We start from the raw sequence: 20,672 nt of genomic DNA, 5'->3' as shown, positions 1-20,672 counted from the left end.
TGTTCTTCTGTATTTTACTAGGCACACACACACACAAGTTCAAATCCTAAGCTACGCCTTGCTCAGACAGTCTGTGTTTTCCCATTATACAGATACATTGTTTAACATAACTCCGACTAAACCTACACACATCATCAGATTATAATTTTAGTATTCTAATCAATTTCATACAGTTATAAAGTTTCAGAGTGCAATTATTTGTATCATTATCTTTCACATATACATTATTTTATAATTTCGCTACACTCCCAATTACATCTGCTAACCGTGTGTATGTGCCCAATAAAATTGGATTTGATATATTAATCATTAGGCTATAGAAGCATTGGGTTCTCGAGTGGCACAGCAATCTAAAGCACTGCATCTCAGTGCTAAAGACGTCACTACAGACCCTGGTTCGATTTCAGGATGTATCACAACCAGCAGTGATTGGGAGTTCCATAGGGCTGCGCACAATTGGCCCAGGGTAGGCCGTCATTGAAAATATTACGTTGTTCTTTAACTTACTTGCCTAGTTAAATAAAGGTTTTAAAAATGTGCTTTATTCGCGATAGGCCTACCATTCTGCAGTGCAAAAAGTTTGGAAAACAAAACAATATCATAAAATAAAGATCAAGTAAGGGATTATGCGTCACCGCCAGGTAATAACCATGTAGGAAAACATAGTTATAATATCATTGTGCATGGACTTCTGACGCTTGAGTGACAGGCAAACTAACCATTAACTACCCAACCAGTGTCCACCAATAGCAGAGGGGCAGAATTAACGGAGATCCACCCTTAGCAGCGGTGGAAAGGGATGTTTATGATTTTCAGGGATTCAGTCATTTCAACCTAACTTCGCTTTTCCACTGTAAAACAGAAGTAGGTACTCCGCTCACGCGTCTTTCTTTGGGTGCCACATTAACTGAATGGAGATCCGTATTTCATGTTTACTCTATAGTGGTTCGGACTGAGTTTGCAGATAATTTCTAACGTCGTTGATTCGGCATTTAGCAATTTTGCGAATAACCTGAGTGAGATTTGGAATAACAGCCCGTCAGGTAAGAGTTGTGTTTGCGAGTAACATATTAATTAAATTAGTGAACCAAGAAACGTTACAGAATGGCCTGCTGCAGGCCAGTACAACGTTACTGTGTTAAAAGGTTGTGGTCAAGCCTTTTCTACATGTTGACTCAGCAGAATAGAATCATGAACAACACCTTCTCTCAAACGGATTTTTCTTTTGCCATAACGGAGAGCTGTCAATCAAACTCAAAGCTACCATGTAATTTAACGGCTCAGAATGATTCTATGATTTGATCTTTCATGGAGCCAGTGTTGTTACATAGCCTACAATGCGCTGTTCTTTAGTTCACAGGTAGTTACGCAGTTGTAATGGGATAATACAAGTCATTTACTTTGTCTTGTCTTGTTTTAGCCTTTTGACAGCATTTCATCATAGCTGTTATTGCCGACAACACCAAAGCAGGCAACGTCGGTTGACCAAGGCAAACAGAGCAACCTAGGAATTTGTGGATGTCCAAAATCAATTTATCAATTTCGTATGATATGTTACAAATTGCAATTCGTACAATATGTTACGAATCTAAATTTGTAAACGTATGATACGTTATTAATTCCAATTTGTGGTGGCTAACGTTTGCTTGTTGCCTAGGTGGCACCGAATACCTACTTCCGTTTTACAGTTAGCTAGGCTTGTGGTTAGGGCAGAGCTGCCAACTCCCGAATTTGCGGCGAGACATCCGCATTTGACCCTCTTCTCACGCTCTCACGGCACACCTCACAATATATCTCACACGCATTGAAAAGTACGGCTTTTGTTTGTCTAATTAGTCAGCGCGTTAACTTTTCAACTGTGCTCCAAATCGATGATACGAAACCCAGGACTCACTGGAAAACAGTGGCAATTGTTACTGAGTGGACTATCCTGGCTAAATAAATGAGCGCAGTTTTAAAATAGGAGCACCTGAGTCTCTATCATTGTCCTGTCCTACCACAGCACTGTCAACCGCGGCATATTGAAGCATATGATTGGTCTAGTTATGTAGGGTAATCAAGGGGATTGGACGCATGTTTTAAAGAAACGCCCCTCAAGATTAGAGTGAAGTTGAATGGAGAGAAACAACGACATCGATTTATTCCGCACTTGCATTAGTCCCCTTGTTTGGTGATGATTTGCATTTAGGCTGTGACAAGGAAAAGGCAGCAGACAGAGACCTACAGCATGTTTTAGCAGGGACGTTTGGTAGGGTGACCTGATTTGTTAACTATGAAAATAATTTTGTCTAAAAGATTGTGAACCCAAAGCGTACATTTGATTCTAGAGGGGGGACAATAAATATAACAGTTATTTGATTAGGAAGTGGGGGCAGATTAATGGCATTTTGTCTTCAGGAGATTTTATTTTTTATTTACTTATTTTAGTCGGATCATTCTTAACAATGGGCTAAAATATAGGGTAATTAGTGTGCTTGTCAGCAAGAACACTACTGCTATTCCCCAATTTTGTCACATTAGTCATTTGAAATCTGATATGCCTACCTTTTGTCTTTGAAAATGAATTATATGAGGCTATGTATCGTCTGAAAAAAGTGCCCGCACTTTAAATGTCATCCCTCAAAATCTAAAAATAACCATTTTGAGTTTAATGTTTAATATTTCATTTAATGTTCAAAGCATCCTGAATACACCTGACTTGCGGTTTTTATTAGGGTTAGAGGTTAAGGTTAGGGTTAATATTAAGGGTTAGGAGTTAGGATTAGGGGAAAAGTTAGCTAACATGCTAAGTAGTTGCAAAACAGCAAAAATGTACTAAGTAGTTGCTGTTTAGCTAAAAAGCTAAAGTTGTCTAAGATGTGATTCAAACGCACAACTTTTGGGTTGCTAGAAGTTTGCATTATACACCCACCCATCCTCCCTGACCAAGCTCCCCTCCTTTTGTTTTTGGCTTAAGTAACCTTCAGTCTTATGTAACTATAACATATAACATACTTAAACATATCGACTAATTTGAGTGTCCCAGATTTACATTTACGTCTTCGAGCCCAGGATGAACATAGTTAGCCTACTCATATCAGTATGTTGACTATTTAATATTATAGCCAATAGATGAAATCATCCCTCCCTGATACACAACCTTGTTGTCATCAACACAGCATGACTCAGGAGTATAAAATATAAAATGGTTGTGAGTAGTGCCGTTCGTTTACAGTAGAAACATTTATGTTATTTTGTGGGGCGTGTTTGTAACATCCAGCCATCCATCACCTCTTGTAGAATGTCCCGTGAGCAGAAGGCGGTGGAGCGCGCGAGGAAAGCGTTCCTCACTGGGAGGTCGAAGCCCTTAGAACACCGGATCCGCCAGCTGAAGAACCTCCAGAGATTCCTCTTGGAGAGAGAGAAGGAGATAGCTGAGGCGATCAAGAAAGACCTGAACAAGGTAGAGAGACAAACAGACAGACACAGCGTGAGTGAGAGAGGAGTATGTGTGTGTGTGTGTGTGAGCATGTGCATAAATATATTTGTGTTTGTCTTTGCAGAGTGAGGCAGGCACCCAGCTGTATGAGACACTGGGCCTGGAAGGGGAGATTGTCCTTGCAGTGAAGAAGCTGGCAGAGTGGGTTGCCCCCCGGCCTGTTGAGAAGAACCTCCTGACCATCTCAGACACTGTTTACATCCAGCCTGAACCGCTGGGAGTGGTGCTCATCATAGGAGCATGGAACTACCCCTGGGCCGTCACCATACAGCCACTTATAGGGGCTATCGCTGCAGGTAGGGGGGAGTGGGGGGTTGGGTAGTGTGTGTCTGTGTGTGTTTGTGTGTGACCTATCCCCAGACCATTCATCCATCTTTGCTTCTCTCAGGTCAGGTCCTTTTAATCAGTATTACACAATTGTCATCTCAGCCTCTTACCTATCAAAGACAGGTTCAAAGTTCCTTGATTGTTATTAATTTGTGTTTGTGTGTGCTTGCATGCATGCATGCGAACTCTGAGCACTGCCACCATCAGGGACTTTATCCTCCAAGGGTGAGACTCCGTCCTTGTATTGTGTCAGTCATGATCATCTAGCCCTCCATCTTTCCCCCTTACAAGATGGCCACCAGTGAATGTACTTCTGAATTATTTACATTTATGTTTTATTCACGTTTGTCTGTTTTAAAAGCTTGTTGCCAATGATCACTCTGTTGTTTGTATACAAGCAGCACCACAGTAAACACCTGAGAGGTATACTACGTTAGCCAGCTAACGTTGATAAACAACCAGAAATAACCACACATTTTCTGGTTAATTAAGAAAGCTTCACTTAGACATGTGTCTTTGTACTCCCTGACGAATGATATGCTACCGAAACGGGTCAGAGTTTTAAAATCGTTGTTCCATTGAATGAAGGCATTTTAATTATATGAAGAGTGCCTTGGTCCTCCTTTCTTTTTGATGACCAATTTATCCCAATTTATGACCAATTTACACCTTCTACCTACAAAGACCTAGCAGGGCAATATCATCCAATATCATACACAGCACATCCAATATCATACACATCAACCTACTCAGATTTACGACACACATAATATCTTGACCCAATTTTCTAACATCTGTGGCATTGGCTCACAGGCAAACAGGCAAGGGAATAAAACACATATTGCTAGAACCTGTTTCTTTAATTCTAAATATCAGACATTTGAAATCTCTAATTTTGACCGTAATACCTCTTATGGCAGTAACTTTACAAGCACTAATTATGGTCAATTTAGACTGAGAATAGTATCTAGTTATGATAAGGGGTGAAATAAGTATGGCCAGTTATAATTGTAATGGTTTATCAGATTATAAAAAAAGATGATCCGTCTTTACGTGGCTAAAAGAAAAGGAATATAACATATACTGTTTACAGGAAACTTACTCTACATCCTTAGATGAAGTTGCGTGGAAAAAGGAAAGGGGTGGTGAAATAATTTTCTGTCATGAACAAAGGAAATCAAAAGGTGTGATGATTTTTTTTTTTTTTTTTAATTGATCTGAATGTGCAAATAGTCAAGAATGATTCGCAAGGAAGGTGAATCTTTTTGAATATGAAAGTGGACAAAAAAGTGATTTGGCTCATTAATCTATGTGGTCCAAATTAGGATGATCCATATTTATTCGGAAATATTTATACCAATTTATTGAATTTACAGGCAACAAATGATCAAATCATTATGAGAGGAGACTATAACTATCATAAGGAAATCACAAATATTATGGACACCTTAGAAATAGTGGATATTTGGAGACTAAAAAACCCTGACCAAGTGAGATATACATGGAGGAGACTTAATCAAGCTAGTCGCGTTGACTACTTTATTTTGTCTCTTTCTCTCTTGCATCAAAGGTTAAAAAGGTTTTAATAGGAGACAGAATGCGATCGGATCATGATCTAATTGGCCTTCACATAACTCTTATAGAATTACCATGTGGATGGGATATTGGAAATTTAATCAATGTTTACTGGAGAACCATTTATTTTTAACTAAGACAAAATAATTTATAACTGAATTTTTCCAGTATAATATAGATTCAGCAAATCGCCTTATTGCAATAAAAACAATACTACAGAGATACGAAATAAGTTAGAGGAAAAACAAAAAGAACTGGAGGAACGTAATTCAAAAACAATCTAATGTAATCTATTAAAAAATAAAGCAAACTGGATGGAATATGGAGAAAAATGCACCAAATTCTTCCTGAATCTCCAACACAGAAACTCGTTACTGAAGACGGAGTGTGCTGCCATCCTGTTAGGTAACAGATTATTTTATTACAATGGTTAAATTGGATTTTCATTGTGTTCAATGGTGTTATTTGCCCCCTAGTGGCGCTTTCTGGTACTTAGAAAGACGACGCTAACAGGAAGTACAGAATTTGTTTTGCACGCATAGAGCAGCTACAAACAACGCTACGTTGCAGGTCTTTCAATGTAGTTATTTCTTGTCACGCTTCAGCCTTGGAAAAATATTTGTTTGTAAGTTCGATTCAAGCATTTAGCTAATGATGATAATCTTGTTATTGATAGAGTTGCTTACATATCAATGTTGGTTGCATTTACTCACAAATTGCAATGCCTTTAATGTATGTCGTTAGCTGTATTACTTTGCTCATGCGTCATGCAAACGAATTGTAAAATATACAATACTGTAGTTTTGTTACTGTTTCTAGTGTAATATGCTTTGTTATTCTACATAGATGGTTATACATTATTATAGTAATGAAAGGAGCCAATTACCATATGGTTAACAATTAGCTATATGGTTTGGCATCATGCCAGATGCATGGTACCTTAGCGCGTGCTTTGTATTTATGCAACTTCAAATGTTTAATGTACAGCTACAGTATGTCGGTGTGAATTGAACACTAAAGTATATTCTTTTCTGTATTTTGCAGTTTCACAACATAAACGTTTTCAATATATTCATTCAAGAAATGTCACGCCTTGGGAGTTTTATTGAAGACTTAGTTGTTAGCTATCTGTCTAGTTTTGCATGGGAACGCAACTCAAGGGCAGAATACGGAGTCATCTATGATTTTCCTCAAATTATATTTTAAAAGAGGAAGCTAAATAATTTAAGCAGATGTTCTCTTTTCCTTCTCATCCTCACCCACTGAATGACTATTATTGTAAGGAAATCTTTCCAAATAATACAAATATGGAAAATGAACAGATTTGTACCTTGGGGATTTGAACTTGCAACCTTCCGGTTACTAGTTCAACGCTCTAACCACTAGGCTACCCTGCCGCCCGAGTTCTGACAATGCAGTAATAACCAACGAGTAATCTAACCTAACAATTCTACAACTGCTACCTTATACACACAAGTGTAAAGGGATAAAGAATATGTACATAAAGATATATGAATGAGTGATGGTACAGAATGGCATAGGCAAGATGGTATAGAGTACAGTATATACATATGAGATGAGTAATGTAGGGTATGTAAACATATTAAGTGGCATTGTTTAAAGTGGCTAGTGATACATTTTTACATCAATTTCCATTCATTTCCATTATTAAAGTGACCTGGAGTTGAGTCAGTATGTTGGCAGCAGCCACTCAATGTTAGTGGTGGCTGTTTAACAGTCTGATGGCCTTGAGATAGAGACTGAAAAACAGCTTCTCTCTCTGTACTGACCTCGCCTTCTGGATGATAGCAGGGTGAACAGGCAGTGGCTTGGGTGGTTGCTGTCCTTGATGATCTTTATGGCCTTCCTGTGACATCGGGTGGTGTAGGTGTCCTGGAGGGCAGGTAGTTTGCCCCCGATGATACGTTGTGCAGAGCTCACTACCCTCTGGAGAGCCTTGCGGTTGTGGGCGGAGCAGTTGCCGTACCAGGCGGTGATACAGCCCGACAGGATGCTCTCGATTGTGCATCTGTAGAAGTTTGTGAGTGCTTTTGGTGACAAGCCAAATTTCTTCAGCCTCCTGAGGTTGAAGAGGCACTGCTGCTCCTTCTTCACCATGCTGTCTGTGTGGGTGGACCAATTCAGTTTGTCCGTGATGTGTACTCCGAGGAACTTAATACTTACTACCCTCTCCACTACTGTCCCGTCGATGTGGATAGGGGGGTGCTGTGTTGTTGTTTGTGTCGCACTGCATTGCTTTATCTTGGCCAGGTCGCAGTTGTAAATGAGAACTTGTTCTCAACCGGCCTACCTGGTTAAATAAGGGTGAAATCATTTTTTTTTTTAACCAGTCTTACAATTGGAAGAGAGCGGTGGGTCTATGTAGCATCTAGAGCGTAACTCTTTGGAGTTTAATTGGTTTGGCCCACATCCAATTATCTATATTTCTCTGGCTAAGCCTTAATTGAGACGTAACAGTTGAGTCTTCCAGTAACAAGTTCCCATTCTGATTGGATTGGTAGTGGAAACACTTTGAGGAAACATCTTTTCTGGTTTTCTTTCGTCCTAGTTCCTTATGGTTCTTGTAATGGAGAAATGGCACAATATATTTAACAGACATTTAGCATTCAGCCAAGTAAATAGCTGTTGGCATTGAGCTTGGACTGTTATTGATTAATGTGTGTGTGTTGGGCTGGACTTTATTCTCTAACCCTGCTATCAGTTACCAGAGGCAAGGTTATGGCCGTTCACTCGGTGAGAGTTCTGCCTTGCCTTACAGAAGGCCCTTTGCACACACACACTAGTCATCCCGGTGGATGGTGGCTGCAGAGGGACATATAGTACTGTAATATCATATGTGATAAATATATTTTGTAAAATGGTCTATTGCAATGACTGTGGTATGTGGTTGTTTTCCCTACTAAACTTCTTAAATACACTGAAGAGTGTCTGCTAACTCAGAGTTTCCCAAACTTGGCATAGCCCCCCCCAACTGAATAAAATGTAAATGTAATGTCATAATGGCTCTGCAGGTGTGAACCAAACATTGGATTAGACTGAATAAGAGATAAGTAAACATATAAATAGAATAAGGATCTCTTTTTATGCCAGTAAATGCCAACACATTCTGTCTGTCCGACTCATAAGGTATCACTCCAACTACAACTTTGTTTGTCTGCCCCAAGACTTATTACCCAGTGCTAACCAATAACTCCATTGTTTGTCTTAGCATCCTTAAGCTAATGCTAATGACAACTGTACTATTCTCTGTGACAGGCAACGCTGCTGTGGTGAAGCCATCTGAGGTGTGTGTCCACACCGCCAAGGTTATGGAGGACCTGCTGCCCGCCTACATAGACAAGGTAACACACATGCACACGCAGTCACACACTAGGGGGTTGAACGCTTAAACATCTTAATGCTAAGAAAAATCCCAAATAGAAAAAATATATTTATTTCCCTCCCTCCACAAAATTAAAATCACAGTGCAGCTGGCTCACCTGTGCTTTCTCAGTCTTTGGTCTGTTGCGTGTAGAATATTCTAGCTTATTCATTGATGATAGGCCCAAGAAATGGCAAAAATACAGCATTCCATTGCGATATGTAGCTTTTGATTGCCGATAGATAGGCCTAGTGCATGGTTCTGACTCTGTCTGCCTGGTGGCCTACCTGCCTATATTGTGCCCCTTTCTCTCCGTCCCTCGCTAGCTCGCTATGAAAAACGTTTGTGTTCTCGGGAGTACAGCAACTAATCAGTCATCTCCGTTCCAAAAATACTGAATCTTAGGAGTCGATTCCAAGCGGAAGATGTGTTTTCTTTCTACTAAATGTCTTGGTAAGACACGGCATTTAACTAACTTTAAAGTACTTTTTTTTAGGAGAGAGTGGTCTGACTGCATGCAGGCAGGCTGTCTACAAGCAGCTCGAGATTATTTGATTGACATTTCTGTTTGCCTAGTGATTGACGTATGAGTCCCATTTCAGAATTGGCATTCCTTTATAGACAAGTAAAACGCCTGTTCAATTGCGCTTCGAAAGTTTCTTGAGAGAAGGTTTAGTGTCGGCATTTAAAAAGCCGTATTGTACCCTTACCGCTGTAGGGGTGGCAGATAGCCTAGCGGTAAAGAGTGTTTTGCCAGTATCCGTAAGGTAGCTGGTTTGAATCCCTGAGCCTACTAGGTGACAAATCTGTTGATGTATAAACAGTGTGTATCTACCACCCTGTTGTGGTGGCAGGTAGCCTAGCGGGAAAGAGTGTTGGGCCAGTACCTGAAAGGTAGCTGGTTCAAATCCCCTCAGTGACATATCTTTTGATGTGTCCTTGAGCAAGGTACTTATCCCTAATTGCTCCTGTAAGTTCTTCTGGACAATAGCATCTGCTAAATGATCTGTTATGTAATCTGTATATAGCATAATGTGTTGTAAATAACAATGTGTTTTTCCTTGCATCTCTAGGAGTTGTACCCAGTGGTGACAGGGGGTGTATCAGAGACCCAGGAGTTGCTGCGTCAGCGGTTCGACCATGTGTTCTACACAGGGAACAGCATGGTGGGGAAACTGGTGATGGAGGCAGCAGCCAAACACCTCACCCCCGTTACCTTGGAGCTGGGGGGCAAGAGCCCCTGTTACATCGACAAGAACTGTGACATCCCCATCGCCTGCCGGTAAGAGAACAGATACAGAAACGGACAGACCAATACAACTTTCTAAATCTCTTCTGTTTCTCATCTTGTTCCTCCCTCTCTTCCCTCTTCTCTCTCCTGTAGTCGTGTGACATGGGGGAAGTATTCTAACTGTGGGCAGACGTGTATCGCTCCAGACTACATCCTGTGTGAGCCCAGCATCCAGGACCGCGTGCTGGAGGAGATCAAGAAGTCCATCAAAGTACATACAACTCACTATGTTGGGAGTATAAAAAGGAGTATATATCTGGCTTCACTAACTAAGCATTGAGTAGCAACCATAAAGGTACTGACAGTTTTTGTTGGAGTGAAAACGGAGGCCTTTTCCCTGAAGTTTTTTTCCCACAAAACTAGTGCTCTCACAAGCTTATTATAATTATAGACAGGTGGGTTGTTTAGCAACAAAAACTTTGGTTTAAAATCAAAAGGAAATCAACTATATTTCATCTCCAAATGTTTATTGAAAACATAAATACATTTGCACAATGAGCACTTGTTATCGCTCAAATACATTGTTACTAGGGATGCGCCGATATTACTTTTTTTTTTTTTTAATCCCAACTTTATTTAATCAGGTAGGCTAGTTGAGAACAAGTTCTCATTTGCAACTGTGACCTGGCCAAGATAAAGCAAAGCAGTTCGACACAAACAACACAGAGTTACACATGGAGTAAACAAACATACGATCAATAATACAGTAGAAAATCTATATACAGCATGTGCAAATGAGGTAGGGTAAGGGAATAAATAGGCCATAGTGGTGAAGTAATTAAACACTGGAATGGTAGCATGTGCAAGAAGAGATACTGGGGTGCAAAGGAGCAAGATAAATAAATACAGTATGGGGATGAGGTAGATTGGATGGGCTATTTACAGATGGGCTATGTACATGTGCAGTGATCTGTGAGCTGCTCTGACAGCTGGTTCTTAAAGCTAGTGAGGGAGGTAAGACTCTCCAGCTTTAGTGATTTTTGCAGTTCGTTCCAGTCATTGGCAGCAGAGAACTGGAAGGAGAGGCGGCCAAAGGAAGAATTGGCTTTGGTGGTGACCAGTGAGATATACCTGCTGGAGCACGTGCTACGGGTGGGTGCTGCTATGGTTACCAGTGAGCTGAGATAAGGCGGGGCTTTACCTAGCAGAGACTTGTAGATGACCTGGAGCCAGTGGGTTTGGCGACGAGTATGAAGCGAGGGCCAGCCAACGAGAGCGTACAGGTCGCAGTGGTGGGTAGTATATGGGGCTTTGGTGACAAAACGGATGGCACTGTGATAGACTGCATCCAATTTGTTTAGTAGAGTGTTCGAGGCTATTTTGTAAAAGATATCTTTGAAGTCGAGGATCGGTAGTTTTGGCTGATACCGATATCCAATATTTTCCTTGCCAAAAAACCTGATACCTATACCCGATATTTACAATTTTAGCGACCTTTTAAGCATTCTAGTACAGTAAAATAGTTGAAACACACACACACACTTACCAAAAAAAAGTTATTTTGTTGGCATTTATGTCCCCATTACCAGTAAAACAAAATCAAAGCCTTTTTCTTTCACTTACTTGCTGTGCTGTTTCGATTTCATCATACATCAAGCAGTGAGGTTTCAGCTCTGTCTGTCCGTGGCCTCTCTTCCTCGGTGCGCACTGTCACTGTGTCCTTTTTCCATATTGTCCAGCTGTGTCTATCATTTCACGTAAACCCTGTTTCTTGTCTGCATCGAAGTAGCGGTCCTTGTACCTTGCATCGAGCATGGTGGTGACACAGTAAAGAGGCTCAGAGAGAATTAAACCAAATTGCTTGTTCACAGCCTCTAGTGGAGTACTTTTCAATGCCATGACAGAGGGTATCACGTCTGCTGCAGACGCAGTTGATGAGCTTATTTCTCCAGTCAGTTGATCGAATGGCGCTAGGAGTGTGTTCATGTTTCCAAGTTTCAAACATGTTCTCAAATGCCATTGAAATGGCAGCAGCGGTATGAGAACCAGCACATTCTTGAGCATGCAATACGGCTTTCCTCAGTACAAAATCCTTTGTCGACCACTGTGCTGTCAAGCTAATAGCAGCGACGCCCATAGCAAGTAGCTCATGGATGTACGTTTAAGCAATACTGTGTAACTCTGGTAGGGCAACATCTGAAAAATAATTCCTACTTGGTATTGTGTACCAGGGATAGAGGTGCTTGACCAGTCAGCGAAAGCCAACATCATCCACGATAGAGAAAGGTTAATTGTCAAGGGCAGTGAATTCCATTATCTTGAATGGATTTCGCCTTTGAGTTGTCTCGCTGAAATGTTCTTCCTCTTTCAAATGACTGCTCGACTTGTTGACTGCTCGATCCACACAGCAGACATTGTGGGCTAGGTTAGGAATGCTGTGTTGCACGTGTAGCGCTATAATTTTCGTGGCGCCATTACGTCATCTAACTACGTTATGTAGGTATGCACGTCAGCTTTGACATCAATTATGCACATCAGCGTTAAACTAGACATCGATCCGATGCCGATGTTTGTATTTTTAGCTAATATCGGCAGATTCCGATATGCTTACCGATATATCGTGCATCCCTAATTGTTACAGTTGTTAGTTAGTGATCCAATTTTTGACATAATGGCATAAAGTCAAGATACCATGTCTTGTTTTCAGGTGTTAAGAACAAGATGAAACTAGCTAAAATAATCAACCTACGATTTCCCACATTACAGCTTCTTGGCATAATTTTCACGTCATCATTTTCGTGACTTTGTCAGGCAACCCATCTATTATGTAATGTACAATTGGTCAATTGTGTACATGTATTTTCCTTTCAGGCCTTCTACACAGAGGACCCCAAGACCTGCCCCGACTACGGACGCATCATCAACCAGCGCCACTTCAAACGCATCATGGCCATGACAGAGGACAGCACCATCGCTATAGGAGGGGATAGTGATGAGTCAACGTGCTACATAGGTACTACTTATGACAAGCATAATGCTACATAGATACTGTACTACTTATGATAGGCATAGCTACCTAAGATGGCGCCAGAGAAGAAGGCTGACGTTTTATGTGCCCCCAACCAGTTGTGTTTTTTGTTAGTTTCTTTGCATTGTTGTTTTTTAAAACTTATTTTGTACATAATGTTGCCACTACAGTCTCTTATGACCGAAAATAACTTCTGGACATCAGGACTGTGATTACTCACCACCGACTGGCAGAAACCTTTTTTCCCTTTAACGAATCTGACGAGCCCGACTTGAATGATATACTGCTCTCCCAGGAACAGGCCCAGATCACCATGATGTGCGTGAAGAGAAAAAGTGGCCAAAGGGCGGGCTGCCTTCTGGGAATTCTGAGTATCAAATGAACCCCCATTTCCTTCCATTCTGCTAGCAAACGTGCAATCTTTGGAAAATAAAATAGAAGACCTATGTGGAAGATTAAACTCCAAGCTATTGCTAGCCTAAGGTAGAGTATCTCATGATAAGCTGTAGACCACACTATCTACCTAGAGAGTTTTCATCTGTATTTTTCGTAGCTGTTTACATACAACCACAGACTGAGGCCTGGCACTAAGATAGCATTGAATGAGCTGTATTCCGCCCTAAGCAAACAAGAAAATGCTCACCCAGAGGCGGCACTCCTAGTAGCTGGGGACTTTAATGCAGGGAAACTTAAATCCTTTTTCTATCAGCATGTTAAATGTGCAACCAGAGGGGGAAAAAAACTCTGGACCACCTTTACTCCACACACAGAGATGCATACAAAGCTCTCCCTCGCCCTCCATTTGGCAATCTGACCATAATTCTATCCTCCTGATTCTGGCTTACAAGCAAAAATTAAAGCAGGAAGCACCAGTGACTTGATCAATAAAATAGTGGTCAGATGAAGCAGATGCTAAACTACAGGACTGTTTTGCTAGCACAGATTGGAATATGTTCTGGGATTCCTCCAATGGCATTGAGGAGTACACCACATCAGTCATTGGCTTCATCAATAAGTGAATCGATGACATGGTCCCCACAGTGATTGCACGTAGATACCCCAACCAGAAGCCATGGATTGCAGGCAACATCCGCACTGAGCTAACGGCTAGAGCTGCCGCTTTCAAGGAGCGGGAAACTTATAAGAAATCCTGCTATGCCCTCCGACGAACCATCAAACAGGCAAAACGTCAATACAGGACTAAGATTGAATTGTACTACACTGGCTCTGACGGTCGTCGGATGTGACAGGGCATGCAAACCATTACAGACTACAAAGGGAAGCACAGCCGAGAGCTGCCCAGTGACATGAGCCTATCACATGAGCTAAACTACTTCTATGCTCACTTCGAGGCAAATAACACTAAAACATGCATGAGAGCAGCAACTGTTCCGGAAGACTCTGATCACGCTCTCCGCAGCCGATGTGAGTAAGACCTTTAAACAGGTCAACATTCACAAGGCCGCAGGGCCAGACGTGTACTGCGAGCATGCGCTGACCAACTGGCAAGTCTCTTCACTGACATTTTCAACCTCTCCCTGTCCGAGTCTGTAATACCAACATGTTTTAAGCAGACCACCATAGTCCCTGTGCACAAGAACACTAAGGTAACCTGCCTAAATGACTACCGACCCGTAGCACTCACATTTGTAGCCATAAAGTGCTTTGAAAGGCTCGTCATGGCTCACATCAACACCATTATCCCAGAAACCCTAGACCCACTCCAATTTGCATACCGCCCCAACAGATCCAGAGATGACGCAATCTCTATTGCACTCCACACTGGCCTTTTCCACCTGCACAAAAGGAACACCTATGTGATAATGCAATTGATTGACTACAGCTCAGCGTTCAACAACATAGCGCCCTCAAAGCTCATCAATAAGCTAAGGACCCTGGGACTAAACACCTCCCTCTGCAACTGGATCCTGGACTAACTGACGGGCCGCCCCCAGGTGGTAAGGGTAGGTAATAAGACTTCTGCCACACTGATCCTCAACACAGGGGCCCCTCAGGGGTGCATGCTCAGTCCCCTTCTGTACTCCTTGTTCACGCATGCCTGCACGGTCAGGCACGATTCCAACACCATCATTAAGTTTGCCGATGACACAACAGTGGTAGGCCTGATCACCGACAACGACGAGACAGCCTATAGGGAGGAGACCTGGCCATGTGGTGCCACGACAACAACCTCTCCCTCAACGTGATCAAGACAAAAGAGATGATTGTGGACTACAGGAAAAAGAGGACCGTGCACGACCCCATTCTCATTGACAGGGTTGTAGTGGAGCAGGTTGAGAGCTTCAAATTCCTTGGTGTCCACATCACGAACAAACTAACATGGTCCAAGCTAGAGGTCGACCGATTATGATTTTTTTTTTTTTCAGCACCGATACCGATTATTGGAGGACCAAAAAAGCCGATGCCGATTAATCGGCCGATTAAAAAAGAAAATGTATTTGTAATAATGACAATTACAACAATACTGAATGAACACTTATTTTAACTTAATATAATACATCAATAAAATCAATTTAGCCTCAAATAAATAATGAAACGTTCAATTTGGTTTAAATAATTCAAAAACAAAGTGTTGGAGAAGAAAGTAAAAGTGCCATGTAAGAAAGCTAACGTATAAGTTCCTTGCTCAGAACATGAGAACATATGAAAGCTGGTGGTTCCTTTTAACATGAGTCTTCAATATTCCCAGGTAAGAAGTTTTAGGTTGTAGGTATTATAGGAATTATATGACTATTTCCCTCTATACCATTTGTATTTCATTAACCTTTGACTATTGGATGTTCTTATAGGCACTTTAGTATTGCCAGTGTAACAGTGTAGCTTCCGTCCCTCTCCTAGCTCCTCCATGGGCTCGAACCAGGAACGACAACAGCCACCCTCGACGCAGCGTTACCCATGCAGAGCAAGGGAAACAACCACAGGCTCAGAGCGAGTGACGTTTGAAACGCTATTAGCACACGCTAACTCGCCAGCCATTTCACTTTGGTTACACCAGCCTCATCTCGGGAATTGATATGCTTGAAGTCATAAACAGCTCAATGCTTGACGCACAACGAAGAGCTGCTGGCAAAACGCACAAAGTGCTGTTTGAATTAATGTTTACACGCCTGCTTCTGCCTACCACCGCTCAGTCAGATACTTAGATACTTGTATATTCAGTCAGATTATATGCAATGCAGGACACGCTAGATAATATCTAGTAATATCATCAACCATGTGGAGTTAACTAGTGATTATTGTTTTTATAAGATAAGTTTAATGCTAGCTAGCAACTTACCTTGGCTTACTGCATTCGCGTAACAGGCAGTCTCCTTGTGGAGTGCACAATGACTAGTTAACTGTAAGGTTGGCAGATTGGATCCCCCGAGCTGACAAAGTGAAAATCTGTCGTTCTGCCCCTGAACGAGGCAGTTAACCCACCGTTCCTAGGCCGTCATTGAAAATAAGAATGTGTTCTTAACTGACTTGCCTAGTTAAATAAAGATTAAATAATGGTGTAAAAAATAATAATAAATTGGTGTCCAAAAATACCGATTTCCGATTGTTATGAAAAATAAAACTTGAAATCGGTCCTAATTAATCGGCCATTCCGATTAATCGGTCGACCTCTAATCCAAGCACACTAAGACAGTCGTGAGAGGGCACGACAACACCTATTCCCCCTCAGGAGACTGAAAAGATTTGGCATGGGTCCTCAGATCCTCAAACGGTTCTATAGCTGCACCATCGAGAGCATCCTGACTTGTTGCATCACTGCCTGGTATGGCAACTGCTCGGCCTCCGACCGCAAGGCACTACAGAGGGTAATGCGAATGGCCCAGTACATCACTGGGGCCAAGCTTCCTGCCATCTAGGACCTACCACTATACCAGGCGGTGTCAGAGGAAGGCCCTAAAAATTGTCAAGGACTCCAGCCACCCTAGTCATAGACTGTTCTCCCCCTTCACCGCTGCTGCTCTCTGTTGTTATTCTTTATTTAATCTTTAATAACTCTAACTACATGTACATGTTACCTAAACTAACCGGTGCCCCCGCACATTGACTCTGTACCGGTACCCCCCTGTATATAGTCTCGCTATTGTTATTTATTGCTGCTCTTTAATTACTTGTTAGGTTTATTTTTATTCTTGTCCATATTTTTTAAAACTGCACTGTTGGTTAGGGCCTCGTAAATAATCATTTCACTGTAAGGTGAAATGTTGTATTCACCTGTTGGTTTCCCATGTGACTAATACAATTTGATTTGATTTCATTATACATACTTGTAGGTTTCACTTTTCCTATCAAAACTGCCTCAATTCCTTCCAACATTCATAGCTGGCTAGAGACACTATTCAATCTCCATTTTTACAATTTGTTGATTGTTTGTTTTGCCTTTTGTTTTCCTTTGAAATTCTTTCTGTAATACAAGTTGAATAACTGGCCACCACATACCCTGCTGTTGGTTACCCTGACACATCTAGTTGTGTATCTATGCTCCCCTCCTCAGCTCCTACAGTACTGCTATGGGGTTAAATTTGGTTTCCCATCTAGTTGACCTCTAAATTTATTATCCCCTACTCAGACCATACAGTGCTGCTACTGGTTTCCCTGACACATCTAGTTAATGCATATCTGTCCTCCCTCCTTCTCAGCTCCTACAGTACTGAAGGACGTGCAGGTGAACTCCAAGGTGATGCAGGAGGAGATTTTTGGTCCCCTGCTCCCCATCCTGACGGTCAGTGGAGTGGACGAGGCCATCAACTTCATCAACAAGGGAGAGAAACCCCTCGCTCTCTATATCTTCTCACCTGATGACAAGGTAACTACTCACACATGCACACATATAGAGAACACACAAGCATATGCTCAGCAACTATTTCTTTTTAAAACAATGGTGGGCAGTTTTTTTCATTAAAATGTCTCATTCTCACTCCTCTCACCCCTCCTACTCAACCCTCCCTCCCTTGCTCTTCTCTCTCTGCATCCCCCTTCTCTCTCTCTCTCTCTCTCTCTCTCTCTCTCTCTCTCGTCCCATCTCTCTCTTTAGGTGATAAAAAAAGTGATAGCAGAGACCTCCAGTGGAGGAGTGTTGGCTAATGACTGTCTTGTGCACTACTCTGTCAGTGCACTGCCCTTTGGTGGAGTGGGTAAGTAAGGTTCACTATATAACACATCAACAAAAAAATTCTGTTTCACACGGAGTCAAATGAGAAGAGATATGTGTTCTTCATGTTTCCCCCTGTAGGTAACAGTGGAATGGGCAGCTACCACGGAAAGTTCAGCTTTGACAACCTGAGCCACCTGAGGGGCTGTCTTATCAAGCAGCTGAAGATGGAGGGGGTTAACGACATGCGCTACCCTCCCCATACTGCCAAGAAACTGTTCTGGGCACGCTTCTTCATCCTCAAAAATCCAGACCTGGGGTGGTTAGGACGCATGACGCTGCTCGCTATCATCGCTGTGGTGGCTGCTGTGGTGCTACAGGTTAGGGGGAAGGAGGAAACTGTGTGTGGGGGGGTAAGAAACGATTTAGGAATTTTAGATTGAGTTTCACTGATTGGTGGATGTGTGTGTTTCTGTGTGTTTCTTCAGAGATATCTTCAGTGAGATCAAACAAGTCTACCCGTACATCTGGCCTGATGTTACTCTGGTGACCCGCTGGACCCTGGAACAGAGTTGGGTCTAAAAGTGCTAAATGGACTTTGACGCGGTTAAGACTCTGTCTGCTTCAAGATAATAATCATCCGTAACCATAGTAAATGTCAGGTTGAACCTTTAACCCCTCCCTAATAACCCCTATCAGAATTACGCAATTCTGCATGAAGCCGTTTCAGAAGGATTAGCTTGCTAATGCTTACTAACATTAGCTAGCCGCAACAGATTTTATGAATGTGATTTTTTATCTGATTTATAGCACTTTAATCAGTGTAATATTATGTGAATTTGTTAGTTAAACCTGTCCGCTTTTTATTTTAAGCCTTAAAACGTTGAAATGTTTGCTGCTTATGAACATTTTGGAAAATGTATCAAAATAAACAATGCATACCTCTTATAAAAGGTTATAACTGGTCATATCGCTGCGCTATGAAGAAGCATAGCTGACCTATATGCAAGGTTCTCTAAGGATTGCATAAATTCCTTTCATATGAATGAATAATCATGAAGTATTGTGTGTTAATATTGTACTACTATTACACATGCTTGTATGTTTCAGTCAGCCTCAGAGAAGCACAACTCTAGTTCTGTTATCATTTCAGTTTTTAATTTCAACCGTTAGAAAGAGATTGCAATGGAGATGTATTTTATTTGAAGTAGAACTTTAACATTCCCTGTCAGTGATTTACCATGCTTTTCCAGGGCAATTGTTCTGATTGTTGCATTGTATTTTTTATGTTTCACATTCACACTATGTGCCTGAAACAAAACCAAATAACCAATCAAGTACCTTTCGAGAATTACACCTTCCATTTCACCACAGAGTTCTTAAAATATTTGCCTGAAGAACTTATTCAATAGCTCAGGGTGTAACAAAGTATGACAACTACTATGCCTGAGCAACAATGAAGGAGTAACAGCGTATAATTTCAATGTTTTGGTATTGCCGTCAGAGCATTCCCATGGCATTGATTGTAATTAATTTGTAATAAATCCGTTTTTATGTCCTTCACTTATTGATTGTGGTTGTGTTATTGATAGGGAATGAGAGGAATATCCAGTGGCAATTTTAGCATGTAAATCTTGGTGGGGCAAACTCCCCTCCAATTTTTTTTAATGTATGCCAGCAAAGGCACTACACAACACAAGACTAAACAATACATGGATTGCACTATAACGGTGACAAACGGTGCCCACAAACGGTTGGGGCCTACATAAAGCTGTCCCAACAGCAGAGCTTTCTTTTCAGCACCATTGAGTGAATCCTTACCACCGCTACACCTGGCTTTCAGCGGAACCTTGTCTGGAAGCGAAAGAGTTCATTCAGCCTCATTTACTGCCTTTTAAAAACACTCATTTGATATGGCTGACTTGCTTAAACAAATGTGGTTTCTACTGACAATTGATATGTGCAAACTATGTCATAAGGGAACAATGAGTGGAGAGGAAATCCCTAATTTCGATTAAGACATTAATGAGCGAGCTAAGACGGACGTAGTCGTAACAATTTGTTCAGCACTTTTTAAATGTAAAGTGACAGAATTCAGAACATGGGCCGTTCTTACTGTATTCTCCCTGTACACCAAGTCAGAACTGTAGGATAAGTAAAGGGGGCATAAAAGCAGACAATGAAAGCTCTTAAGAGTATTCGATGATGACATTTCTCTAAAACAGGCTACATGTAAACCACTAAGTCAGAAAAGAAGGCTAAGTTATGATGGGGAAAGGAACCAAATTATTATGGTGAGGCACATGGGCTACTAACAGCTTACTACACAACATATACTTATAATTACTTTCTTAGCTACATTATACATATCTCACTGGCATATTACATCATTTTTGCAGCAGCATTCAAGACATTTTTGGACTCACCTTGTGCTGTCTTCACTTGAACAGGAAGGTGGCGCAGTGGTCCTTTTTGTGGCACATTTTGTCATAGAACTTTCAAGACAACTAGGAACTCTGAAAAAATCAAGGTTGAATCATGTCA

At 41.4% G+C, this 20,672-nt stretch overlaps 1 protein-coding gene across 3 annotated transcripts; it reads left to right on the top strand.

Annotated features, from left to right (window-relative positions):
• Positions 1-756: 756 nt before the first annotated feature.
• Positions 757-19,691, top strand: aldh3a2b (aldehyde dehydrogenase 3 family, member A2b). 3 transcript variants are annotated; one of them, XM_029629925.2, is made up of 11 exons: positions 757-864; positions 3,280-3,442; positions 3,543-3,774; positions 8,657-8,742; positions 9,836-10,044; positions 10,147-10,264; positions 12,865-13,006; positions 17,677-17,843; positions 18,072-18,171; positions 18,270-18,508; positions 18,617-19,691. In XM_029629925.2, exons 2-11 carry the CDS (start codon positions 3,281-3,283, stop codon positions 18,629-18,631), a joined length of 1,470 nt encoding a protein of 489 aa, XP_029485785.1. In that variant the 5' UTR covers positions 757-864; position 3,280; the 3' UTR covers positions 18,632-19,691. The 3 variants fall into 3 exon arrangements, with proteins under 3 accessions (XP_029485785.1, XP_029485784.1, XP_029485786.1); XM_029629924.2 differs by having other exon boundaries at positions 774-1,043; XM_029629926.2 differs by lacking the exon at positions 757-864 and adding an exon at positions 2,153-2,248.
• The last annotated feature ends 981 nt before the right edge of the window (positions 19,692-20,672 follow it).

This window comes from Oncorhynchus nerka, linkage group LG23 (genome assembly GCF_034236695.1).
Source record: "Oncorhynchus nerka isolate Pitt River linkage group LG23, Oner_Uvic_2.0, whole genome shotgun sequence".
Lineage (NCBI taxonomy): Eukaryota > Metazoa > Chordata > Actinopteri > Salmoniformes > Salmonidae > Oncorhynchus > Oncorhynchus nerka.
The sequence above is the reverse complement of the archived record's forward strand: the minus strand, read 5'-3'. Positions and strand labels throughout refer to the sequence as shown.